The sequence below is a fragment of the Poecilia reticulata genome, chromosome 5, assembly GCF_904066995.2.
Source record: "Poecilia reticulata chromosome 5, P_reticulata-male-v2, whole genome shotgun sequence".
Taxonomy (NCBI): Eukaryota; Metazoa; Chordata; class Actinopteri; order Cyprinodontiformes; family Poeciliidae; genus Poecilia; species Poecilia reticulata.
Window position 1 is genome coordinate 22,308,031 of NC_088834.1, and position 27,062 is coordinate 22,335,092.

Genomic DNA, 27,062 nt, shown 5'->3' on the forward strand with positions numbered 1-27,062 from the left:
AACAGCCAATCAGTTAAATCAGATCCTTATTCGAGGCAAAACCCGTTTTCAATCATTAGTACCAGAAGGCCTGTACAAAACACGGCTGCATAACCAACTAGAAATCACAGGCCATCTTGAATGCATACTCTCTGTGTGTATGTGTGTGTGCGCGTGCGAAAAGCCCCAGCAGCTGCCACCAGGAGTCAGACTCTCAGCAGGGTGCTGAGCCTGAAGAAACAAAGAAAGCTAATTGCATTACAGACCACACCTGGAAAGCCGTTAGAATAACACCTAAATACTTGGAATGACATCTAAATAACTTTGTTGTTCCATATGTGGAACGACTCTCCACTCTGCAAACACCAGTTTCACGGTTTGGAGTTGTGCACAACAAGCTGCTGCTCACAGATGATCTGCTGGACCCGAGTGGCATTAAAGTAAATGCTCCCGATCTGCTGCAGCAGATTTAATGAGCGGAAACAGTGCAACGGCAGCTGTGTGAAGCAAAAGACCACATACTATTGGAAAGTACATAATCACTCCAATTTATTGCAAACCGGAAGACAAGCTCTTGTCATTTCATGGAAATCCTCAAACGCTACTTTGGTAAAGCCAAGCCTTATTCCCCCCGTGGTATCAGTGTGGAGATATATATGCAGGAAGAGTAAATGATTAGACAGCTGCAGAGACGCGTTCACATGACTGAAAACCAAACTTTTATGGGCATTTAACTGATGCGGATACTTCATCAAAAAGCGTAGAAACACAGGAACATCTGTACAGCGATTGGTGGAAAAAAAACAGTAATGGCACTTTGATGGATTCTCCGGGAGAATCGAGCGGCGGCCGCTTCTCTTTCGGTCTTGACGGACAGGCGCCGCAGTCCGTTAGTCCTTTCTGCTAATACTGCGATTCAGAACAATTTAAAAATCCCTAATTTGTTGAACATGATTGACTTAAGAGGGGTAGTGGGGGTTAAATTAATAGCCAAAGTCTCGACATTCTTGAGCGTTAGTAGTGGAAGACAGGGTTTGTCGATAAATTTGCCGAGTTCATTTTCCAATACCGAATCATTTACCAGGAGATACAGAGAGCAAAAAACTGCATTTATCTAAGAAGTATGCAAGTTAAATACTGCTCATAAAAAAAAAAAAAAAGCTCCACTTAGTAAGCTACGGCTCATTTTATCAAATCCTACCTCAGCACGCCTGGAATCCAAAAATGTACAAATTCATTTTTTTTCCTCACTTTTTCCATTTATTTATTACAATTAATTCAAGGTTTGCCATCACTTTTCCATGTGTCAGCTTTTCCATTTAAAACAAGTCCAGTAGGTGACTGTTTTCCTCTAGAACCTGAAAAGTCCTGAGGGTGGGGCAGGGAGAGAAGGGATGGATGGATGGTTGGGTGGATTGAAGGTGAAGGGCAGGATTGTTGCAGGAAAAACAAGGGAGAGGGAGGAAAAGGGGAGGGGGGCACAGGGAGGTAGTGGCCCCCTCCCCTGAGAGCCACTTCCATGTGAGAAGATTTTGTTTTTATAGACTATGTGAGATTCTTTTTTTTTTTTCTTTTTCTCTGGAGTTTGTCACTTTCTCCTCTTGACGCGCTATCAGGCCTCGTTTCGTCATCTACTCGACGTCCTCGGTGTCATCTCCTTGTTCTCCGTCCATTAGCAAAGCGGCGTATTTGCTGGCTGAGCTGAACTTCTGAAGGAAGCAAACAAAAAGAAAAAAAAAACATCAAGTTTTTTCTTTTTTTCTGTAATTATTTTATATCCATTTCAAGGTGAATTTTTTTCCCCACTTGCTTTGTTTGGTTTTACTAACATTTTGTGTTTTTAGCTGTAAATGTTTAAAAGGCCTAGCCAAGGGTTGAGAGAAGAGCTATACAGAACAGGTTATTGTTCTAAATACAGTAGAAGGTGATTAGATTAATTCTACAACTACAAGAACGTGAAAAATACATACATTTCTTTAAAGAGAATGAAATAACTAATGTTCATTCACTGTAAACGGAAACAAAATGTACAGCTACATCTCAGTAAATTAGAACCGTAACCTCTTGTTTCTATAATTTGACTCAAAGTGAAAGTCGAATTCAGTGAATTGTAATTATTATTTATAGAATCTAGTTTCCTCTAGACAGGCTGCTGAAAACCTCCATCTTTGTTTGTACTGGGTCAATCTTGCTTCACTATTACTCCAGTTTGTAGTGGTTAAGCTTGTTGCTACCTCCTGGGATAGGTGTAATGTTGTGTTTTAACACAGGAAATGTCCTGGATGAGAGGGAGTGTGTGTGTGTGTGTGGTTGTTTCTGAAGCACAGACTCCAGCTGCAGTCCACATCTCATCAATCTCCCAAAACACTTGAACGGACTTTGCCTCAGACTCCTCTAACAGCTGTGGTTATCTGCTCCTTTCTCTCTTTCATTCAGCCGTCTGAACAGTCAGCTTCCTTTAGATTCGAGCTTTTTGTAGTTTATCCTGATATTGTGATTTGAGATGGACCTTTATGTGAGAAATGCCTAGTTCACATGGCAGAATTTTAAAATTGTCGACCAATTTTCAAACATTGAGAGACCACACGCACACCTAAAAAATTTTTAATCACCACAACAGGTTCGATCATACTGCGTGGTCCGGCAGGAGCAACACACCACACACTCACAGATTTCACTCGTCAATATTCAGATTCCAGACAAAAAAAATCCAGTAAAGTCCTGCCATACCATATGTGAATTTAGAGTGAACAAACATGGCAGACGATTTAGAGACGATGGCGATAGTTTGTGAAGTTTTCTGATTTCTGAAAAATCCATCTGAAATCTTTCTGAAAGAGTTGTTTTTTTTTGTTGTTAGCTGTTGTTACACTATTTTCTTTTCTGCCGTTTCATTTAGCTTCACTGGTTAATTATATGATTTTAAGTTTTTTGTTGCTTTGATGTTATAAAATAGTTGCATGCATTTGGCTAGGCTGTTCTTTGTTTGGGATTTCCTTTGTGCTTACATGACCGTGCTTTCTGATTGGCTGCCTGTCACATTCAACAGGCTGTGTTCTCGTTCGAAGTCGGGGGACACCACACATGCTGCAATATCGGGCCAACCCGATCCAACATGTTGAATATCCCTGATTTTAGATCGGAGCGGTCCCAGTGTCCTTCAGTATTGATGCACACGCATGGCAGAATGATTAGCTAATATTATCTTAAAGAGTCGTCCCGATAATCAGGGCATCCTAAGATTGGTCCATCGGGAAAATCTGGACAAAAAAATCTTGCCATGTGAGCTAGGCTTAAGGAATGAGAAATGGCCAGTTATTATAAATGCACAGCACAGTTTTGCAGACGTTACCGTTTCTAGGCTGCTAAATGTTTCCAATATTGTTCCTTTAGTTAAATTAACCATCTGGTATCAGTTTGTTAAACTTGTGCTATTTTATAAAGAACACACGGAAACAAAAAAAGTGTACTGTTCTGTGAAAAAAAGCATGTCAAATCTACTTAAATTATCAAGAGTCAATCATAAATATTAATTCTTTACCTAAATAACCCATATTAAATGTTTAACATTATTAAAACTGTAATATAGCACAAGTTGGAATATTTATTGTCATTTCATTTTAAATAAAAGTATCTCGATCATGTTATATATTTTAAATTTTGGTCTTTGTTTAAATGTTGTGAAATGTGGCATTTCACAACATTTAAATGTATGCATAATATGTATGCATAACATGCACACATATGAAAACGTATGCATTAGCAAATGGCAGCGACTTACGGGGGTTGGGGTTTCCTCGTATTTCTTTGGCTCTGGAGGAGGTCTGGAGTCTCGTTTGTTGTCCTTTCTACAATCAGAATGAAGCAAAAACGTTTAAAACAAACACCAGTGAGTTAATGCTGGGCGTTGGTCGATAAAAACCCACACAGGTACAATCTCTGAAAACCAGCAAACTGATTGGCACTTTGCTTAGTCCACCATGTTAGAATGTCTAGGTGATAATAATGTATGCTACATATATAAACACTGAAGTTGATCAACTACTCTATTGCTTAGATATACATAAAACAGGTCAGAATACTGAGAAAAAGCCAATTCTGAATTACGCCGAGTTCTTTCTTTAGCTCTGATGTCAACTTTCTCCTAAATGACTTGGTGCAGCCAATGATATTTTTGTGTGTGGAAGCTGGACATCATGGCATTTGCATGTTGTGCAACATGAGGGGAAAAGATCTGATAGAAACAGTAACAGAGAAGGCCAGTCTTTACAGATGCCCAGGAACTGTTCTCAGTCTCATTAGGAGCTTTGGAAAACTATTTATTCTTATTTTGTGGCTGACCTGTCTGCCTCCTTTTTTCTGTCTTTGTTGGGCACCTCTCCTCGGCCCCTCCCAGCTCCAGGCCCTGCAGGCCCCCCTCGTGTCCGTGGGGCCCCTCGGTCCCGACGCACACCATCAGCCTTGTTCTCATCTTCAAAAAGATGACAGACACTGAGTGAGGGCCTGATTGTAGTGTTTGTACAGTAGACAACACAACAACAAAAAAATAAATGAATAAAATTTTTTTTAAAAAGTTCCGTTACAAATGGAACCTATATGCACCAAATGAGAACTAAATTTAATCAACATAAAAACTGTTTCTATATCGATACAACAGCAAAAAAGAAAAAAGGCAGTAAATGTGTTTACTGGAAAATGTTTTGGTTGTTGACACTGCAGTAGCCATTTACTTTTCATTTTTATTTATCAGAGCCCTTTCTGTCGCTACAACAGTCCTACCTTAATGAGTGGCAGCAAAAACTCTGAAAGCACTGAGACAACCCATTTTCTTCAAAGAAATGGACAGAAAACCAAACAAATCGTTTTAAATGCCTCAAAAAATAAAAAGACGACAGTGTAAAAATTATTCCGTATAGAAGTGAAGGAGTTATGAAGCAGTGAACTTATCTGGAGAACAGTCGCATTTTTAGCAATGGTGTTTTCGTCCTTTCTCTGCTCATCGTTATTAATTTAAATACCAGATTACAACAGTCGAAACCCAAATGGCACCAAACAGTTTCCTGTTTTTACTGAAGACCGTGCATCTTTCTACAGAGATGCACAGAATCGACTCTTCAACAGGTTTGGTTTGCTTGCCTCCAGCGGCCGGTGTTTTGTTGACATTTATTGCACAGCCCTGCAGACAACATTAACATGTCTGTAATGATCAATGTATTATTTCATAGTGGCCAGAATAACTGTTACACTACTGCTTAAATAAAAGCAATTAAATCTTGATGCAACACTGTGATATCGCTGTGTTTTATAGAATCAATGTCAACATACTGTAAAGAACTGATTTGCCAAGTTGCAGTTTTGTAATTATGAGCTTTGTCCTGGTACGAGTGGGATTTACGAGTACGTTAAGGTACAGATATGGCTAAAATATTTACCATTTGTATTTATCTAAATAAAAGAAATCCTGAAAACCTTTTCTTACAGACTGCTGTCTCTCCACATGGTGTGATGATGCCTTTGGCAGAATACAAACAATGAAGGAACTTTGTTATAATAAATAAATGTTAAAACAGAAAAGTGCTTCAAATTACATTTTTGCTAATTGTTTCCAACACTCAGTAAATAGGAATAAATTTTTTATCCCTGTTACCATGATGCAGTTTGCCTTAAAACTCAAAGGGTAACAAGAACCTCAAAATCCTCTAAAATGTAGCAGTAATTAGAGCGATTCTGTGGCTCCACAAACACGGCTGAATTACCATGGCTGTTAATAGATTTCTACTACACAGCCACCTGTAGACTGATGTTCTTGCACGTGGAGTTTGTGTTCAGCACTCACTGGCAAACCTCACCTTTTCCAGACCCTCTTTCATCTCCAGAACTTGGCGAGCTGCAGCAAAACAAAGAGCAACAAGAGATGCCTTTTGTAAAATAAAACGACTTTAGACAGGCGACTTAAAATCCAGTCTCTTTCCTGGGCATCTCAATGTTAGCCGTGGCCGTTTAACAGTCCTCACCTGAACTTTGGGGGAGCCGAGCCGCTCGGAGAGACGGGAGAGACCGGGGGCCGACCTTCTCCCTCGTTGGAGCCTGTGCTCACAGCACTTCTTTTGGCCCAAGCGTTCTCCTTGGGAGGAGGGGCAGGCATCACTTTCAGCGGCTCCTTTGAGGAGCCGGTGGAGGTTGGCCGCGGCGAGGAACCGGGGGAGGAGTTGCCTTCTCTCCCAGAGAAAACCTCATTCTCCCCGGAGCGCTCGCCATCTAGACACCTCGACCCTGCCAGATGAAAGTTCTGTTAGAAGAACTCTGAAAAATGTTACTAAATGGCACAAAGGAGAGCTTTTTATACCATGAAGAAAGCATGCAAAGTTCTCTCTGATGAAAACAGAGCAACAAATTTAACTTAAAACGCCTTGAAAAAAGTAGACATACCCTTGGAAAAGGCATCATTTCACATTTTGTAACAATAAAACCACAAATTGGAACTTATTTTATTGGAATTTAATCTGATAGACACACAAAAGTAGAGAACATTATGAAGAAATTATACATGAAAATCAAAACGCACTACCCTGTACTGATCAAATGAAAGCTGTGGAGTTTTACATATTTTTTTAAGGCACTGTATGAAAGGAAAGACAATGTACTCTTCCAGCTGTATTTTTAGCAGCAGGCTCTGCCGTCGAGATGTAGAGCAGAAATATCTCACCTCTCCCAGAGGTGCTTCCTGGCTGCGAAGACTCGCTTTCTGTGCGAGATCGCTCAGACTGAGTTTCCTCGTTGCGCCAGCTGGGGTCCCTAAAAACAAGAAAACAATTCCTTCGTTTCCGTTACCAAACAAACAGTAAAAAGAACATGGCTGCACTTCAACTTGGGCTTTAAAAATCGAGCTTATAAAAAATGACATAAACACAATCGCATCAACAAACTGAGCTGTTGCGTCCTGTTTCATTCCTAGAAGAAGTTTAACCCCATCTCCGTCGTAAACAGCAATCGAAGGAGCTGTTGCTTGGAGTTTTTATGCAAATTCAGCCCATGGATTTTACATCTGCCTCAAAGCTTATCTGTTTAACCTTGCTTTTGTTCTTGATGAAGAGCTTCTGCTGCCATCAACACTTTTTCTTAAACTTAGAAAGTGCTCCTGGAGCAGTGCCTCTGGGTTTTTTGTGTGTGCATGTTTTGTACTCTCAGCCCTCCGTCGGCCACGGCAGATAGTTGCACCGAGCCTGGAGGTTCTGCTGGAGGTTGCTTCCTCTTAAAAGGAGAGAGTTTGGTTCCATTTTCATCTAACGCATGCCAGATTTCTATAAAGTCTGTCATTCAATGCAATCAGCTTGGTTTCCTTACACAATAAACTGCAATGAAATGTATAAAATTGACCTTCAATCTGATAGTTGATGAGTAATACATAAGAAAAAAACAGATTTGAACTGAAATTGAAGTAAACGTAATACATTTGGATTGTTTTTTCCTTAAATGGTTGCTTATATTTGAACTGCACACTCGCAGGTGTTACCTGTCCCTCATCTTCCTTTCAGGTACTCGGCTTTTGTCCACCTCCAGTTGTCTTTGCAGCCTCTCCTCTTCTTTTTTCAGCCTCTCTTCCACCTCCCTCTCCTTGGCTGCCGTATCAACTGGTTTTGCCCCACCGAATATGGATGAGGACCTGGCTCCAGAGCTCGGAGGGACAGCTGGAGATGTGCCCCCACTGCTGTTACCCTCCTCTTCTTTCGGTACGCTGCGGGGTTTCAGGTTTAACTTAGGTCTTTGCTGAGGAGCTGGGGGGTGAAAATGAAGTCAGTACGGCTCTTCCAAACATTTTTTTGTTTGTTTTTTGCACAAAACTAAACTCAAGACTCATTTAGGTAACCTCACCTCTCTCCTCGCGCCTGTCATCTCGTCTATCGTACCGGTCATCCCGGTCGCCATAACGATCCCTCTCGCCATAACGATCATTGCTACCTCGACCATCTTCATAATCACGACGGAAGCTGCTTCCAAAGGCACGACGACCTCCTCCACCACGGGAGTCAAAGCCTAAAAAGATGACATGAAGACAGAGGCAGAAGTTAGGGCATCCTGCTGTAAATAGGAAAGGGCTACTCAAAACACCAACGTCAAAAAGAAAAACGCTAAACACAAAACCCACCCAACTTTGTGAAAAACTCACCTCCTCTATCATAGTCTCTGCGGTCCCTGTCGTCATAGCGGTCCCTGCGGTCTCTGTCGTCATAGCGATCACGGTAGCGGTCTCTTCCTCCATCATAGCGATCGTCCCGTCGTGACCCCTCTCTGTAACGGTCTGACTCATACCGGTCCCGTGATTCTGCAATGGGATGAAGAGAAAAACGTTTTTTGATGCAGATGCAGCAACAAAACCAGCTGAGGACTGAAAACTGATCATTTCCCGCTTAACGAGTATTACACCGGCCAGAAACTCAAAAATAATTTTTTTTCCCGGACAACGAGTGCACACTAGCTTAAAGAGTACACACTATTTAGGTGTGTGTTGCCCCACACATCTAAATCATGGACCAACACTGTTTAGGTGTTGAGATGTTAAAGTTTTACCACAGACCTGCAGCTCTTCCACCTCAAGTCCTCTCACCCAGTTGGGTTTACACTGTGTGATTATGGCGGTCTCTAACCTTCTCAAAAATTGTACGGTCTGCTGCAACAAACATCCAATTACTGTTATGACTGAAATGTTTAAACCCTGTAATGTTTTTCAAATGGCACAGTGTTGATATCACCTCTGCTCCCAATAAAAACAACAAATGAGTATTTACCACAGAAAAGCTGCTTTAGGCTCCTATGCAGCGGACATCAACAAACTGATTTAATCATTTATAAAATCTAATCACATTTGTGATTTATCATATAAAATGCTTTATACCAATATCACATATCCACAAAATAATTTGAAGGGAACATCTAAAAGAGACATAACTGGAAACTTTGACTTACTTTCTCCAAAAGCATCATCCCTCTTTGGAGGTCCATCATCGCTGTCCGCACTTGGCCTGGCTCTCCAGTCGCTGTCCGTCTTGTCGGGACCCATGTCTGCCATTCGTCCACCCCTATCTCTGCCTCCCATGGATCCACCGTCTCTTTCTGGAAAGTAAAGAAAGTGTCTTAAGATTGACATTTACCATGTCATATTATTGTAACAATGTATCTGCCAAGTTTAAAATCTTGTATAAATTACTTGGAGGGTGTGTATAACATGATTAAAACTCTACAGAAAAAAAAAGATGCTCGGATCAGTTGGCAGTTTACATTTGCATTGGATTTGCATGGTGCATACTTCAGTTCACTAGGAGTAAGAACATCAAGCTTATCCATCTTTGTTTTCTTACTAGATACAGCACATCACTGTGAATACGTTCAGGATGCACTGTTTCTACTAAAAAAATGTAAATGGATGAGTTTCCTACTCCTATTGAACATCATCGCCTTTGCCAACTATGCTAAGTTGGTACCGTTGGCCAACATCACCCTGATGTCAAGTTGTCGACACACCTGTGTGTGTCGACACATGGGTGTGTATTAAAGACTGGAATACAATTTTGTTTCAGTCTTTAACCCTTTACTCTCATCTTGAAATGTAAAATACTGACTTTCATTACATTTATGGCAGCTATTTCCAATGTGGGAAGGTTTTAAATATGAATAGTAGTATCACATGGATGAGAGGAGTGTAAATATTGTACAACAAATTGTTAGTAAAAATCATTTTAAATTACTTGGAGGGGGTAATGGGGGAATTTCGGTTTGGTAAAGAGAAGAAATGTCCACCATCCAAAAGAATTGACAAACAAACCTTTATCGTTTGACTGGTCTGCAATATCGACACGAATCCTTCGGTTCCCCAGGTTCTGGAAACATGAATGGTGAACAAAGAAGCACAACAAGATTTAGTTTTGTGGCTGAGAAATCTCGCATAACAAAAGAAAAACGGTAGGAAATACAATAAAAAAAAAAAACAACAATCAAACTTTTAAACGGTTTTTGAAGCTGTTCATCTCACCTCTTCATTCAGACTGAGGGCCCTCAGAAGGGACTCCAGGTCATCAAATTCAGCATATCCAAAACCTTTCAGCCTCTCTGGATTACTGGGCTCTCGAGGCAGACGTACTGCACTGATCTGGAAACAACGAAGAAAATAAAAACCATTAAAAGGAGCCAAAACTTCACAAACTTAAGTTAAGCAATAAGAAACCCCCCCAAAAAAAGCTCAGAAAATTTTGCAGTAAAAATTTGAAGTTTCTGTTGCCATTTCTCGGATAAAGAAACATTCAGAGAACAAAAACATTAAGACTATTATTAATTGACAAAAAAAAAACAAGGTAACAGACTAAGAACACGGGAACTCATACAGGTAATAAATGTTTACACAATAAAAAAAAGACTTATTACACAAACATCTTTAATATCAAACTGAAGTTTGAAGCCAGAAATTGTTATTCGAAGAAAGTTAGAATATTGCATAAACCAATAAAAAAAGATGTTTAACACAAACATGTCTGCCTAGTGAAAAATTTTCCTGTACTGTACAGTTTTGGTTGTCATCGCTGCTTGTGTATCTTTTTCTAGCACACGTTTCCCTTCCACACAACTTCCCATTAGTATACTTGGATTCAGCATCCTGAACCTCTTTAGCAACAACCTTTTGCAGCCTTCCCTCCCTGTGAAGGGTGACCATGACAACCTGCTGATCAACTGGGAAGTCATCAGTCTGCACTGTGACAACACTTTGGTTTTACAAATTGCTTTTACTGGTCTAATATTACACTTTTCAGACAAATTAAATTATGTTTTTTACAAGCAATAAGCCACAATAATCAAAAGAAAAATTGCATTAGATGCCTGTTGTGTTGGTCACAACATAAACTTGCACAAACGAATCTCTTCAGTATTCTTTCAGCGTTATACATCATTTTTTAAAATCAAGAACCATGGTTTTATGAACAGAAATCGTGATTATCTTGTAACAATCATGACATATTTTTGCCGTATCAAACACAACACCTCTTCTGCAAGTAAATTGTGTTAACTGAATGTTGGTCCGCTGTGTTAAGATGTACTTACCGCCAAGCCGCGAAAGAAGTCTTTTATCGAGTCCTCTGTGACGTCGTAGGGCAGGTTTCCCAGGAAGGCAGTGTACGGTGGGCTGCGAGGCAGCCTGGAGCGGTCGATGTTGGGCTCACGTGCCGAGCGAGGAGCCGTGGGCAGGATGGACCGGTCAATGGGTGGGGCCCGGTACGTATCTTCCTCGGTGTGCCAAGATGTGGCAACTAAAGTGATTCATTTTGCAAAAAGATTAAAACATATATTTCTAATCAATGCTATTTTTTTTCTACTTGCATTCCTTGTGTTAAATACTCCCAGAGTAAATACATTTGATCTTAAGAGAAAAAATGTATAGCAATGCAATGACATTAGAAAAAATTTATTAAGTATTAATAACATGCTGAGACAAACCTAAATCATGCTTAGAGAACATTTCCAAGATTCACAATTTAAAGTGAAAGAAGTTTTATGTGGTCCTCATTAAGCTGCTCACATGACTTTAATTAACCCCTTTGTAAAAAAAAAAAATTCTAGTCTTGAGTAGCAAACTGTTTATTAAGTCTGACTCAAACTATCACTTATAAGTTTATCATTAGAACACAGGAAAAGCGCAGATACAACTGCATGACAACTAAAGCAAAACAAAAGGCATCAGTGAAAAATATTGACAATCATCTTTACTCAAGAGTTCAACCCAACCTTTTATTTTAGCACTTCTGCAAATAGTACAGAAACGGGTACAGCTTAACAATTAAAATATTGTTTTATTGCGTCACATGAAGCATTCATATTATCTTCTGGATTTCCCCTACTAGACGTTAGCCGTGGTTGAAACCAAAAGATTTGAATAGCATTCAATCGTCGCCCCTCTTCATTCTGTATATGGCTGTCAGAGGTAATTACATCGTCAGCCGACAGGTGAGCAAACATTAATCAGAAGGGGGGAAAAAAATCATTTTAGCAGATACATTCAAACTCACAAGCTGGGGGTAAAATCACCACACAACTAAAATGCTGACATGTTTCCCCCCCTAATTCTGTTGCGTGTTTTGAGACCCTGGAGAAAAGGCCTGTCTATCCAGACATGTTTTACACAAGATAACATAACGAAGATACCACTTTTAAACATTGTTCCCATTTGCTGTGAAAAATGTTTTATTAGTGAATTAAAATTATACCAAAGTTAATCATTTCCTCAACGTGAAATTCATCTTGCTGTGTATATATACACAGTATATATAACTGTTATATATACTGTGTATATATAACATAATTGTTATATATACACAGTATATTGATCCTGCAGTCACGTTTCCGGTTCTAGTTCATATTCATGGGAAAAGTGCAAAAATTAGTGTTAGTGTTATAACACTAGAAATAGTGTTATTTTTAATTATTCATAACATTGTCAATAGAGCTAAGACCTAGCAAAACTAGCATCGCTGCTTGATTTCAATCCCTTAGAGGATTATAAGTCTGGCAGACCACCAGGCTTTATTTAAATTATTGGCTCACCATCTCCATCCAGGTCGTCAGTCTCATCAGCCCAGCTTGTGGACTTGGGCGGGTAGCTAGGAGCAGGAGTACCGCCTCCGCCGTCTTCTGCCAGGAAGTCATTCAGAGTGAGGGTCTTTCCCTTCTTATTCTTCTTCTTAGCTGGAGGAAAGATGTACAGAGCATATGCCTGTCACAATTACAAATTTTGCTGGATTGTAAATTGCCCCAGAAGTTAAACGATGAGACAATTTTCGAGTAATTCGCAAAGATCAATAAACTTTAAATTTTAATGATCATTTAACACTGGAACTGGAAGACATTTAAAATATCCAAAGTAAACAAGATAACAGAAACAACAAGTAAAATTAATTATGAAGTCTATGTAACCAAAATTGTCCTTCAAAAAAAATTTTTTTTTTTTAAAAGACACAGCTTTCATAGATTGACTTGCATTGGTACTGCTGTATTACAAGAAAAAGCGACCAAAACTATTTTTGGTTAAATTTTTCAGTTATTTTCAATGTCAGCTCAAAATCCTCTACTATGATTTAATGTAGAGATAAACTAATCAACCAGAGATTGACATCTGTCAAGTTTTTCCAAATTATTACATGAAATACTGTTATATTTGAATATTTTTTTCACATTCAATAAATGCTTAAAGCTAAAAAGTCAGCTTACGGGACTCATGTACAACAAACAATAGCAAGTAATTGCTACACATTTCAGAGTTTAATACAAATCTGACCAAATTAAGGATACATTCCCAAACATGTCCTTCTTCCTAGTAGGTTTTCTGCAGCATTCTAAACTACTACCTCCATTAAAATCTTGTAGCATATTAACTTTAGTGTGTTACAATCATTAGAGTGGAAAATTTATTGTAACCCCATGTCAAGCCTAGAAGTAAAATGGAATCAGTATCAACCAGATTAGCCTGATCTCGTTGAAGAGTTGTGAACGATGTACAAACACAAACTAACCTCAAGGTGCTTGACTTCTAATATTTACCTCTATTGGTTCATGCATTACAGGGTTTGTTGCAAAGCCAAACATTAGTGCAACTGAAAAAAACTCCCATAATAAGTGACCTGTTTAAGTTGCAAGTGGGAAAAAACAAATAAACGTACTACTCATCTTTCAGCACAAGGAAAGAACGGTACATTTTAAAGCATATGTTAAAGTAATGAATTTAGATGTTCTTTTTGCCCACTAGGGAGGACTCCAGTCAGAATGCCAACCAGGGGCCACTAGATGCTCAGGGGGGGCTTCACACAGCTCATAAAGCAGGTTTGATTCGTTTTGGTTTGAGAAGAGAGAATAACTCTGAAACTCCCAGGTGTCAGAAACACACCATAACAACATCAGAGGGGGGAAAAGGTATTTAAAACTCTTTCCAATTTAATTAGAGATAAGCATGCCTAACTAAGAAGCTCTCGTTGTTTGTCCACCTGTATATACTAGCAGCAACATTTTTGTCGTGACCCAAGCATGACGTTTTCTTTTAGCATTACTAAAAAATGTTTTATGTGTGAAGTTACTGGAAAGTATAAGCACACAAGTTGTTGCCTTCATTATCGCTTTTTGTCTCTATGTCTTTGCGGGCTTAGTCAGCAAAGGGCTGCTGACGGAGGGCGCGGGAGGGGTGGGGGGAGTATCCCTGCTTAGCTGGCTAGGTTTTAGGGCCTAGTGCAACGTCGCAGCGTTAGGATCCAAGTGCGCCATCAGCGGTTCCAGACTCGGCCGACTGGGAGAAGACAGCTCAAAGTTGGAGGAGATGACCTGTGGTACATACAGGATGCGACCCAACAGGTCCAGCTGCCTCGTTTCATCAGAAACGAAGTACCAGGGAGCGGCGCCGCACACGTGGGAGAGACTCTCCAGGCGGCCCGGACTCCTCGGCCCAACCCCTCCTCCACAAAACGCGCCTGCGCCCGACGCTTGTTTGCCCGTAGCGCCAAGGCGAGCTCCGCCGCCGACTTACAATGTGCCAGCTCCGAACACAGTTAGCAACATTTACCAACGCATCGCCTGTAAACGTTACAGTAAATAAACCTAGGCACCAAAACTCCGAGGCTACATTCCCTGAATAAAGAGCGTTTTTACTTGTAGGCCGAGGCATTTCAGATTACAAGTCGTTGCTTCGTTCATTCGGCTTCCCCTGCCAGCTTCGCCTTTAGCGTGCTAAAACAATCCATAAACGAGTTCATAGGCACAGGACAACGAGATGAACCGCTAAAGAGACAAATAACAATAATTTTACTTTATGTCTCAGACTGTCCGGAGATATAACCCGGTGGAATTCCCTCTAAACGACTCGTATCGTTCACCCACATAAACCTCACCTGACGCCGCCATGTTGGAGAAGCAATTCGTTGTAGTTCCCGGATGAAAGCGTCAGAGGTTTATTATCGGGAGCGCGCATCGCAGATCACGGGCTCGTGCCTCCTCCCATGTTTACTCCCTGCCCCATATCTGCTCCACGATGGCTTTCTGTTCAGTTTTGTGCCTAAAACCATCTGTAAATCCTAATTGTTGACTGTTTATTTTCATTTAATGTGAATTTTCATCATCCACACATCTGTGTCTTAATCATTTACAAAAAACTTAAAGGATAACTCCTGGAATTAATGTTAAATACAGTATTTATAAGTAAGTTCTAACAAACTGCTGGGCAAATTTGCTGAAAGTAAAGTGACAATTTTATTTTATTTTTTTTTCACCATCCAATAGGCCTATCGTAACCCTGGAGTATCTGCAGAGGTCCACAGCTCAGGTGAGATATTTTGATAGACCAATAGTCAGGTGTACCACGCATGGTACTTTTATTGCAGTGACAAAAAGAAGGTCGTATTCTGGCAGAATGCAATCTGTGCTTCTCTGTATTTTATATCCACTATAGGAGAAGTGTTTTTTGAGCACAGTACAGGATTAGTTTATATTTCATACCTTTTATATAAGTGAGACCACTGTAAAAAAAAAAGGCAAGAACAAATGTTAGTAATATTGCTTGTTGAAAAATTAAATTTTACCAAGTATTTTTGCAGTTTGAATATTTAATGTTTTTTTTTTTAACCTTTACACACCTTCCATAATTCAGAATATCTGCACTCACAAAGCCAGCCATCTTGATTGACAAGTGTGTTTTACAGCTTGTTTAGTTTGACTTTGACTTCAGGTGAACTCTGACAGAATATTAAGGGCAGGCTAAAAATATTTGTTAAAGCCATAATATTGCTTTTTTGAAAGTATGTTTGTAAATTCTTTTCTAAAAAAGAAAGAAAAAAAAATTAGATCTGGTAAGAAAAAAACCTTTTATTTTTAAGCCACCTGACCTTAGTATATCAAATTATATGATTAACTTATTGAAATATTCATATTACTTTGCTAGTAATAAATGCAAGTGTTGCATTTTAATATCACACTTGAAGGCCTTGTCTATGTGATACTTCATGTAATGTAAACACTGAGATAAGGGAAATGAGATCTGTGAAATGCAGTTATGAAAGAGATTCAGTTGTATTTCATGTACAAATAGAACATTGAAAATGAACAGTAAATACAGAGTACTTTTTTTTGTAGTTGCTCTGACATCAGGCTTCTTTGCCCAAGCCTTTTGTCAGTGGGCCATTTTCATAATTTGTGAGCAGACAAGCAACAGTGTACAGCTGGTTGATAATCCCAAGAACACCTAGGGAAATTTCAGAGTCAAATAACTTGTGCTCTTTGACTCTGCGAATGAGGCTCTCCACATGCACTCCAAGGCGTGTTATGGCCGGGGTCCCCCTAACTTCCCCTGCAGACATCTGAGACCTCCCAAAGAAAAATGTTGGCCTGTAAACCTTGCAGGGTACAATGTCGTCAATAAGTAAGCCTCTGTATACCATGACAGCCATCCCTGGTTTTAAGAGGGTGAGGAGACCAGATTCACATGTGATCTGCTTGTCACTGATGGACCCTGCATACAGTCCTGAGACGAATGTGACTGCACCATGTGGTGCAATCCCTATCAGCCCCTTTAGAGTGCAGTGTGATTTGTAAGATGAAAACACCTCACTCTGGAGGACAGGGGAAGATGGGCACTGGCACCTCAGCTCAGTGCAGTCGAGGATGACTGTTGTGTCGGGGTAGTCCTTGAAGTCGGCAGGTAGACTGCTGTGGATCTGGTCCTCAGGTATCCAGATCCTAATGGAGCCAAGCACTGTGAATAGAAAGTTGGTCCATGCAGTAATGATCCAGCTGACTGTGGACTCATGGACACCATAACGGTCAGCAAGATCCTGTTGCTTGGATCCAAGGGCCATGTAATTTAGGAACAGGAAAAACTCATCAATGGGCTGCAGGGTTTGGGTTTGGGTTGAGGAAGCGGAGTTGATGGCAGTTCCTCTCTGTCCTTGGCGAATACTGACCATGGATGGCAGAGCAGGCTCGATCATGGACCAGAAACGCATCAGTAGGTCATATGATGCAAACCTGAAAAACAAAGAAAATATTCTAATACCAGTAAGTGTTCATATTGACCAACAACATAATAAAAAGAAACAGAAAATGTATCATATATATATATATATATATATATATAATGTGTGTGTGTGTGTGTGTGTGTGTGTTGCAAAAAACATAATCTAAACCTCTAATAAAACTCCTGTTATCCTGTTAATAGCACTATATGTGTTATTCATAATATATCCCTAATATATTTTTAGAATAATTGAGAGAAGTAGCAACATTTTTCTATTTATTTTTTTATAATGTAGGCCTGAAGATTTTTTTAAGCTTTCAAAATTTCAAAATGTAAATTTTTCTAAGAACTAATACAGTTTTAGAAAAAAATGAGAGAAACAGTAAAAATGTGTAAGACTGATGAGATTCATTATGACTAAATGCAGAGTAAATTATATCATTATGGTATTATACAGGAAATTTACAGGAATATACTAATACAGGAGGACGGCATGAAAGAGGCCAAAACGGAAGACTTGGCAAGTATGAAGTCGTATACCAAAACACAAAGTCTCACCTTGTGAAGAATCTAATGTCCTTGTCCGATGACGCGAAACGGTGAATGCCGAATCGCTGCCTCAGAGTAAGGCTCTCCGCCTGTTCCCGTAGCTGGCGGACTTCCTCCCGGAGAGCATCATTTTCCTCCAACACCAAATCCACAACTGCAGGGTCTGGAGCAGAGGCATAATCATGTTCCTTAATATAGACATTGGCTGGTGGGTTAGCCGCCTCCTCAATGTCCTCTGGTGGTGGTCTTTTACTTGTCTCCCAAACCCCAGGTGGTGGGAGTGGAAGGGAGAAATTATTCCACTCGAAAAGAGCAGGTACAGATCCCTTTTTCAACCTCCGTCTGCCCATTTCTTTCTCAGGCTCTTTTATGTCCTCAGGTTTGAAATGGCGGCTACAAACTCTAGTGTGACCTTTGATTTCTAAGTTAGCTCTCCGGATAGCCACTATCCATTGTTTCCTCAAGTCCTCATCAGCAGGGAAGCTGAAAAAACTGAGGAATTTGTTGCACCTACTACTCACCGGACACAACGGCACACAACAAAACTCGGTTGTTGTGCCAGTTGCTCTGAGATATTTTATTTTCTGCGTCCTCTTCATTGTCGTTACTGCTAAAAGCTGTACAGAAAGCAGGCTGCAGGAAACGATCTATGTGGAGTAAATTTAAAAGGAAGTACGTCACCACTACTCGTGGCACGTCAGCTCATGTGTCAGCTATTCTTATATGGCAGGCCGTTTTATCATAAATTCGGTTTTACCGCCCTTACGTTCCAGATATCTGAAATTGCTTTATGACTAGAAGTATAACTAATTTAAGATATCTTCAATTATATTTTGACTAGACAAAATACCTATTCGAGATATCTGTAATTACATTCTGACTAGTCGAAATGACATCAGATGAGTTGTATGGAGACTATGGTTGTATGGCAGGCCGTTTTAACATAAATTCTGTCTTACCGCCCTTACATTCCAGATATCTCAAATTGTTTAATGATTAGAAGTTTTAGTAATTTAAGATATCTCTAATTATATTTTGACTAGTCGAAATGAATTGACTTGTATGGAGACTTCATTTCAAGAATTACTGACTATCTGAAATACACATACAATTAAATTATGACTAGTCATAAAGTAAATTCAAGATATGTAGATTTTAGATTTGACTAGTCAAAATTCTATTTAAAGATATCTCGAATGACATCATAATTTAAGATGTATTTTTAAATAGCAGATATAGTTTTGACTGAAAATTAAATTATAGATATCTTAAAAGCAAATAATGGCTAGGCAAAACTAAATTATCTCGAATTGTAATTTTGACTAGTCAAAATTGCTTTTCAGATATCTCCAAATGAATTAGAGATATCTTGAATTACCAGTTTTTCTATTTAAGATATATATCTTAAATTAACACTCTGACTAGTCAGAATGACATTTCTTCGAAAGTTAATAAAACAATAAAAAATAAATAAATAAATAAAAAGATGTTTAAAAATGCACCACTTTCATTTTGGAAATAGGTTGGCAGCAGCACTTTGAGCTTTTCAAAGCTGTTTTTAAGTTTATTGTGTTTGTTGGAAGCAAGAAATTATATGCAGATTTCTGAAGCAGTCGTGAAGTGCTATATCCGCATATCTCATATCTATGTGTGTGGACGCCTGTTTCCGCCACTCTGGTAAAAATAATTTTTAAAAATAATCTCGAAATAATGAGATACTATTTCGAAATAATGAGATACTATCTCTCGGCTCCGCACCGCCCAGTGCACATGCGTTTCGGCGAAGTTGTCACGCTTTTTTGACGTTTTTGGAAACGCGCTCTCATCAGTAGCGGTTTTCTAGGTTCCAAAGCCAAACATCATCAGAGAAATTCTCCAAGACAAAGTAGGTCAGTATAAATCAGTCTTCACGTGTTTGTTTTTGTTTTAGCCAATGTTTCGTTTGAGAATCGAAAACTCTAATTTCCACTTTTAGTCCTGAAGGTGGGGTCTCCGGAAGACCTGGCTCTTTTGGCTCGGATCAAAAAGAGTTAGCTCTTTCTTTTGGATTTGTATTTTTTTTGTTCCTTAATTTATTATCCACCAGAAAAATGTTGCAAAATGAATGAGAGCTTATAGTCGGAATGACTACATTCAACAGCTCTTCTTCTGGATCAGCGTAAAGTGAAATGTGCATTTTGAGTTTTAAAATGAGTTTGTTACTTGGCTTTTGATGGTTACATTTACAGATTTACCTGCGGAAAATGGATGGAACGGGAGCTTTTAATTCAGAAATCTTCCCATTTTGTCTAAAACTTGTGTTTGTACTGAACCAGCAATCAGAAAACGTGCTTCTGTTGCATGACAGTTTACTGCTCTAAAGTTATGGGTTTTAAATGTTTCATCTCTGAAAAACACACCAGCAAATGCATTTTTTTACTCACAAAAGTGCATGCAGTTACACTTCCATAACTGCTTGATCAAACTTAAGACTGGATTTTCTTCTTTATCTTCTAACTTTGACCCAATCACTGGCCCTTAAAATTTATAAAACAGTTTGGCATTTTTTTAAATACATTGAACAGCTATAAACGTCAGAATACATTACACAGTTCTCCAAAAATTAATAAATAGCCAAAAGCACTGCAGCATGGAAACAACTTCTTTTATTGGTCACAACAGGGAGTGTGTGTTTCTGAAGCAATTGGGTTTCATTGTGTTGTGGCCTGGCTGTATGTAGAACTTCTTTCTTTGGCTAAGCAAACCAGCAAGATGCAGTTTTCCCTTGGCTGTTGGTTGTTGGTGCAAACTTTCATTGTTCTTCTTCTGGATCTCTGTATTGAATTAACTTGTGTCATCCAGGTCCTCCAGTGCATCCAGGAGCCTGTGCAAAACACGTGATAGATTTAAAAAAAAATTATTATTATTCTTCATGAATCCCGATTGAAACCTTGAAATGAAGGAGGAGATGAAACCATATACATATTTATTTTCGTCCTCATGATTCTTACTTAAAGTCTTCGCCATCCAGCAGTCTCTTGTACGTGCTGATTTCGGCCTCAAGCTTCATCTTCATGTTGAGCAGTGCCTCGTACTCCTGGGTCTGCTGCTTAATATTCGCCCGCAAGTTGGTGAGTTCTTCTTCTAGGCGTACGATGATGTTGTTGTATTTTTCCATTTCCATGTTGTAGCGTAAGTCTGTGTTGTGTAAAGTGTCTTCTAAAGAGGCTTTCTGTTGGAGAAGTTGGAAAACGTGTGAAAACCGCTCCACATAAAGACATGTTTGGATAGATAATATGCAGCTCTAGTTTTACAGATTGGATCATTTCAATCTGTGAATGAAGCAAAGAATGTGTAGAAAATGTTTTGAGGGCTTACTAAGCTCTGTTGAGACGCGAGTTCAATTTCCAGCGTCTGTATTTGTCTGCTTAAATCGCTTTTCTCCACGTGAGCCCCCTGGAGTGCTTCTGTATTCTGTGACACCTGGACTTGCACATCTGCAATCTGACGGGGGCAAAAAAAAAAAAAACCGCGACATGTTGACCTGACAAGATAGCTCATCGCTTTATCTTATATCTTATTATTTCTCTCTTTTTTCTGGCATTCCTCACCTGATTTTCATGCCAGCGTTTAAGGTCCTCTGCATTCTTCACTGCAATCTTCTCATAGTTGCCTCTCATGTCCTCCATAATCTGAGAGAGGTCCTGGCCTTTGGGAGCATCAACGTCCACTTGCACGCCGGACTGAGAAATGTGATTCCTTATCTCCATTACCTCCTGTAGGAGCATTAAAGGGTTAGGGAGACAAAAAAGGGACGTAAAAACACATTTCTTTACATTTTTTCTTTTAAGTTAAAGAGAGTTGAATTTGAATTGCTGAATGACTGTGAAGCCTATAGGATTTTTCATATGGTGCTAAAAGGAATTATGTAAAAAAGTTTTTGCTTTTATATAAATACATGTGCATAAAAGGAGAATTGGCGCCCCCCTGTGGAGTGTGTGGCTTTAAGCATTTAAAAAAATATCTACGGTATGAAATGTGAAATTCAGCTGTATGTAATTTGCATAATTCATCTTAAATTAGAGGTTAATTTCTCCGTTTTTAGGGAGTTTTGATTGGATTTAATCATTCATAGTCTAAAATCTTAAATACTTAGACCTTTACTAAATAATTGTACACTGAACACAAGTTACGTGTTATATCTGAATAAAATACTTTTTCACTAGTGAATGACATTAGACCACTTTAGACCATTTGAGAAACAAAATATATCGATTGATGGAACCTGGATTAAAATTTTAAATTAAAGTTGTGTTTCATAAAGCCTTAACTTCATGTGGAGGGGTAAAAAAAATGCATTGTTTTCAAGAACAATCTGGAAACTCTGACCGAGTGTTTCTATTTAGACGCAAAATATTAGTGAGTCTTGATACTCTGTTTCATATTAAGAACAGGCAGCTGTTAAAGCTGATATTCACAGCTTGTTGATGACCCTGCATCTTAGCAGTGAAAAGAAACTTGTGACTCTGTTACTGTTTGTTAAAAACTGCAAGGTCACAGATAAGTCCAGGGAAACTTGAACACATTCTCAAATAGCTAAAATCTCAACAATTAAAAGAAAACTCCTCCCCGTCCTCTCCCGCTAACATATTTTTGCTACACAGATTTATTTCCACAGTAAAAAAAGAAAAAAGAAAAAAAAGAATGGACATATTTTTTTCCCTCCTTTTTACTCTGTTTTTAAACTGAAATAGTAAACTGTTTTCAAGCAATCCCTTTGGGTTTTCAAGAACCATGTTGCAACTGTGTTGGATTTTGTTCTGCAAGAATATGACATATTCTATTAAAGAAAAAATAAATAAATTGTGCTCCAGGGTAAAAGTGCTAAAAATAAAGAGACACTTCAAACTCACGTTTTCATGGTTCTTTTTCAGGAAGTGGAGCTCTTCCTTCACAGCTTCGATCTCACTTTCGATGTTCAGCCTGCTCATGTTGGTTTCTTCGATGACTTTCTTCAGGCCAGCGATGTCGCCCTCCACAGACTGCCGGATCGCCATCTCATTCTCAAACCTGTTGCAGGTCGGACATGCAAACACCTCTGTTAAATACCATAGGATGATGCAGTTAAAGGAATTGATGTGGAGAACCATAAAAAAAAAAAACCCACATACTTCACTTTGAAGTCATCTGCAGCAAGACGGGCGTTGTCAATCTGGAGCACAAATCGAGCGTTCTCGGCTATTTTGTCAAAGATCTGTATGAGAGAAAGTTATTTTTTGTGTGATATATACATACGTGTATGCAAACAAAAATATAAAATAAGGACATAGTGCTCTCGAAATATTGTTATTTTTTTGAGAGGGCTCCTCTGTGGATGTAAAAGTCTGAGTTGAAGCATTTACTTCCCCATTTTTAACGGCAGAAACCCAAGAATCAATAGCGTAGGATTGTCTGATTCATAGCAACATTTGCTCATAATAAAAAAAAGGAACCATAAATTGCAGAACAGGAAGAGGGGGATGTTCCTGCGGCAAAGCAAAAGCTAGTTTGTTTTAGCGTTGCTATACAAACGGGTTTCCTGTCTGAAGAAGTCACGCAAATAACTTTTTCTTCTCTCCAGCTTTCAGCTGCATGTCGCTGTCAGTCACTTGTATCACTCTGGGGTTGTATGCGTGCACAGATCTAGGAAATTCTTTCTGACTGACTCTCAGCTTTTTTTTTTTTTCTCTGTGGTCATACATCCTGCCACAATAAACAGCCTAAATTCTTGCACCCTTTATGACAAGATAGTCACCATAGATGTGCCATTATATGATATTGAAGCACTGGACCCTGAAAAGGAATGTGACATTTGACTCTCTGGGACTGGAGCTGATTGTTATACAACCATTGCACTGCAGACATCTTTCAGTGTGTGTGTGTGGATGTGGTTACTACACATCTGTTTCCCATTGAGGCTCTCCCACACCAGAGCGTGCTTGTAGAATCACCATCTAACAAGCAGATTCTTTAAGTTTTTTCCTTCTTTTTTTTCCCCTGGTCTTCTGAGTGAGCCTCTTGTGATTCAAACCTCGTGTTAGTGATTCATTGGAGGAAGTTCTGGCCCGTTTGAAGCCCTAAAGAAAGCTTTGCAAAGGGAGGGTTGTAGCTTAGCAACCACACCCTTCATTTTCATAAATGAAATCTGATAACTTTTGAAGATAACACAACCTATTTTTAAAAATCCCAACTAGGCGTCTTGTTAGTTTGGAGCACACAAATTTTCACCACTTAAAATCTACATTTAGTCATTGTTTACGTCTTTAAACTATAGCAAGAGAGAGTCACAGATTTACATTTTGAAGCACTACAAAGTTTTCTTCTCACCTGGTTGCGCAGGTCTTCTATGATGGGCTCGTACTTGCTGTAATCTCTCACATCCTGACCGCCCCTCTCCAGGGCCTCCCTGATGTTGATCTCCAGCTTCTTGTTGGCCTGCTCCAGGTTCCTCACCGTCTCCAGGTAGTTGGCCAGACGGTCGTTCAGGTTCTGCATTGCCCCCTTCTCATTGCCAAGGATGCTGGCACCGCCACCGCCACCGGATGCAGCAGCAGCACCGGCCCCGCCGAAGCCTGCGCCCGCTCCGCCGCCCAGGGCGCTGCTGAGCTTGAAGCCACCAGAGGAAGATGACATGGGAGCACCGGAGCGCAGGGTGGATGCAGAGGCAGAGGAGATGCGGGCACCCTGTCCTCCGGCTCCGCCATAAATACTGGCAGCTCGGTACTGAGGAGCAGAGCGAGTGAAGGAGATCCGGGACGAAGGGATCTGCATGTTGGAACTTCTGTAGCTCATTTTGAAGAATTGCAAGAAGAGCTGCAAAGAGAAATCAGAGCTGTGGAGACTGACTGCTGGCCGAGTTAGAAAGTGACGCTGCCAGAGGGAAGTGGGGGAACTTATACTGCTGCCTCTCTCCTCCAATAACAGTTGGCCTCTTAGACCCTGCCCACTTCACCAGCCGCCTCACTGCTCTCTCCTTCTGTCGCCGGCTAACATGTTCCGGTTTTTTTTTTCTTTTAGCCCACAATGTGTTTTCTGTCACCATGGTGATGAGTGAAACACTTTTGGCCGTGAAAAGGCTTGAAGGTTGTTAAAGCAAAATAGACCCCCACACATAAATTATTCATCAAAGCAAACAAAGGAAAGTTACAAATACACCCTGCTCAGACAAAGTTCTGTTTTAAAGGTAATAGAAAACTGAGCCTGAACAGTAAAGGCTCTCTGCATGTCAATGAGAAAGTTGCTCAAAACTAATAACTATTCACAACCCTTGAACTATGTCTTCTGGACTCCAACCATGCAAGACAAATTCTTGCGGTTTGTCCATAAAAGGCAGAACGAATCAGATACTGCATAGTTTCTGTGTTTGTGGTCAGCAAGTCCTAGAATAAACAGAATTCACCAGCCTTCTTATCTGCACCGAGCTAAACTCAAGATAACACAGCTGCAGAGTTAGGAAACAAGACCGAGGTGATGTGCTCATGAACATATTTATAATAAGCTGCTTTGCTAACTATTCACACCCCTTGAACGTCACATTTTACCACCTGACAACTAGACCCTGAGGGTATCATGGGGGACTGAGGGGAGGGGTGTTGTTTGATAGATGAATGTAAAGAAGTAGTACAATAATAGATGGCGTTCAACATTCATGACAAGTATATTTGTGAGCTGTTGCATCAGATACTGCATAGTTTCTGACTATCAAACTCTCATTGCAGTGACACCTGCAAGTCTTTTGGGGTATGTCTCTATCAGCTTTGCACAGATGAAGATGTTTCTCATTCTAATTTGCAATGGACTCTTAAGCTTACTCATATTGAACAGATCAATTTTGTGACCAGATTCTCAAATAGAGTAAATTCTTGAGTTAGACCAGGCCTTTCTAACACATGCATATGACTGGATCTAAATCGTTATGTCGTAACTCTAACTCTACGTTTAGGGGTTTTGCCGTGCTTAAAGGAAAATCTGCGCTCTAGTGTGTAATCTAACAAGTTTTGTTCCTATTTTTCCTTATTTATCTCCATTGATTATACCATCAAGTCTGACCATTGTCCCTGCTAAAAAAAAAAAAGCGCCTACCACAACATGATCACAATCGCATGATTTTTGGACTCGTCTGACCAAAATACCTTCTTCTACTTGTTTGCTGTGTTGCAACCCCACATGGCTTTTGACTATTTCAACAACAGACTACACTATTTCGTAAAGATCAGATTCATGGAGTGTTCATCCAATAGCTGATGAACTGTTAGGTGAATAGTTCATCAGCTATTCTCTTCAAGGGGAATCTCTCAACAAGCAAGATATCTTTAATCTCTTTAGCTTCTCAAGTTATATCACGGGTTTCTGATTAATGGACATTTTTTTTGCCTGGCCTGTCAGTTTTGGTGGATGGCCAGGTCTCGGTAGGTCTGCTATTGCCTCTTCATTTTCAAATAGTGGACAAAACATCTTGTGATATTACATTGTTTATAACCTAATCCTGTTTTTTCTGAGATTAAATTGCACACAGATGAACTCTGTCATCAGCTTAAGTAACTTCTGAAGCCAATTCTTTGCAACTGTACACTGTTTCAGAAACAGACCATCATACTGACCATTAAGCATTCTCGTGTCAGAGTTGGGGCCGCTTTGCTTCTTAATGACCTGGATGACTTGCCATACTTGATGGAATAATGAGTGAATTTCCAGCCACAGGTACAGGACATTAAGCCGATCACACTTTAGTTGTGCAGCAGGACAATAATCCAAAACACTGTGGCAAAGCAACTTCTGAATGACTCAAAAATCCAATTTTGGAGTGGCCTATCCAAAGTCTGGACTTAAATCCAATTAAGATACTGTTGTATGATCTTAAACTCACTGTTCAACTCCAAACGCCTCAAAGTAGATGAATTTAAATATCTCTGCAAAGGAGAGTTTGTCAAAATTATTCAGTTGTGATGTGGAAGACACCTCCTTGCCAGTTCAATTCAATTCCAATTAAATATTTTATTGATCCCAAAGGTATTTTTTTTGTTTTTTTGCAATTACCAATCCACATAGTGCCAAGTTAGTTTAGATAGCTTTTGAAAACCACCATTTGCAAACATGACTTTGTATTCACCAAGGTTATCTTTATCATTTATAAAAATGTCACAAGTGAGACAAAAGAGCAAAAACTGAAGACATCTACAATGGGAAACACTTTTCACAGCACTTTTGCCACTCTTTCCAGATTTTCATTTGTGAAACATTATGCAAACCACAATTTTTTTTTCCTCCACCCCACAACTATGCTCTACTACTTTGTGTTGGTCTGTCACTAAAATCCCAATAAAACACACTGAAGTTTACGACTGTATAATGTGACAAAAAAGGAAAAGTCGCTTTATGAGACGAGGTGTGTTTTAATGCAAACAAATTGATATCTAAGCTTCGGATGTTTTCACCAGGTCTGTAGGAGATGAGAAGCCTGAGAAGCAAAAGTTAGATGATACCTCGC

The 27,062-nt window shown here is 39.5% G+C and overlaps 3 protein-coding genes across 4 annotated transcripts; all 3 read right to left on the minus strand.

Moving 5' to 3' along the window:
• Positions 1-511: 511 nt before the first annotated feature.
• On the minus strand, positions 512-15,034 carry eif4ba (eukaryotic translation initiation factor 4Ba). Of its 2 annotated transcripts, XM_008409353.3 has the most exons (15): positions 14,892-15,034; positions 12,565-12,705; positions 11,068-11,273; positions 10,007-10,123; positions 9,800-9,854; positions 8,944-9,090; positions 8,147-8,302; positions 7,852-8,013; positions 7,493-7,754; positions 6,686-6,774; positions 5,994-6,252; positions 5,829-5,866; positions 4,321-4,450; positions 3,761-3,827; positions 512-1,688 (listed from the first exon to the last, which is right to left on the minus strand). In XM_008409353.3, the coding sequence occupies exons 1-15, from the start codon at positions 14,902-14,904 to the stop codon at positions 1,611-1,613; spliced, it is 1,920 nt and encodes a 639-aa protein (XP_008407575.1). In that variant the 5' UTR covers positions 14,905-15,034; the 3' UTR covers positions 512-1,610. The 2 variants fall into 2 exon arrangements, with proteins under 2 accessions (XP_008407575.1, XP_008407577.1); XM_008409355.3 differs by lacking the exon at positions 4,321-4,450.
• An 807-nt stretch (positions 15,035-15,841) lies between these two features.
• Positions 15,842-18,624, minus strand: ftr97 (finTRIM family, member 97). The gene is made up of 2 exons (XM_008409356.2): positions 17,567-18,624; positions 15,842-17,019 (listed from the first exon to the last, which is right to left on the minus strand). Exons 1-2 carry the CDS (start codon positions 18,154-18,156, stop codon positions 16,140-16,142), a joined length of 1,470 nt encoding a protein of 489 aa, XP_008407578.1. The 5' UTR covers positions 18,157-18,624; the 3' UTR covers positions 15,842-16,139.
• A 1,563-nt stretch (positions 18,625-20,187) lies between these two features.
• On the minus strand, positions 20,188-24,456 carry LOC103464939 (keratin, type I cytoskeletal 18). The gene is made up of 7 exons (XM_008409357.3): positions 23,903-24,456; positions 22,708-22,790; positions 22,450-22,606; positions 21,148-21,312; positions 20,915-21,040; positions 20,548-20,768; positions 20,188-20,420 (listed from the first exon to the last, which is right to left on the minus strand). Exons 1-7 carry the CDS (start codon positions 24,365-24,367, stop codon positions 20,381-20,383), a joined length of 1,257 nt encoding a protein of 418 aa, XP_008407579.1. The 5' UTR covers positions 24,368-24,456; the 3' UTR covers positions 20,188-20,380.
• Between the last annotated feature and the right edge of the window lie 2,606 nt (positions 24,457-27,062).

Bases quoted from the DNA above. Each gene is read 5' to 3' on its own strand.
- LOC103464939 (XM_008409357.3), bottom strand. From the start codon at position 24,367: ATGAGCTACAGAAGTTCCAACATGCAGATCCCTTCGTCCCGGATCTCC. The intron at 22,607-22,707 runs GTATGTGGGTTT...GACCTGCAACAG, and splicing joins GCAGATGACTTCAAAGTGAA to GTTTGAGAATGAGATGGCGA. The intron at 20,421-20,547 runs GTAAGAATCATG...TGTTTTGCACAG, and splicing joins CTGGATGGCGAAGACTTTAA to GCTCCTGGATGCACTGGAGG.
- eif4ba (XM_008409353.3), bottom strand. The intron at 10,124-11,067 runs GTAAGTACATCT...CGTTGTTTCCAG, and splicing joins ACTTCTTTCGCGGCTTGGCG to ATCAGTGCAGTACGTCTGCC. The intron at 1,689-3,760 runs GTAAGTCGCTGC...TGCTTCCTTCAG, and splicing joins ACGAGGAAACCCCAACCCCC to AAGTTCAGCTCAGCCAGCAA.
- ftr97 (XM_008409356.2), bottom strand. From the start codon at position 18,156: ATGAAGAGGACGCAGAAAATAAAATATCTCAGAGCAACTGGCACAACA. The intron at 17,020-17,566 runs GTGAGACTTTGT...TTTGTTTTTCAG, and splicing joins GACATTAGATTCTTCACAAG to GTTTGCATCATATGACCTAC.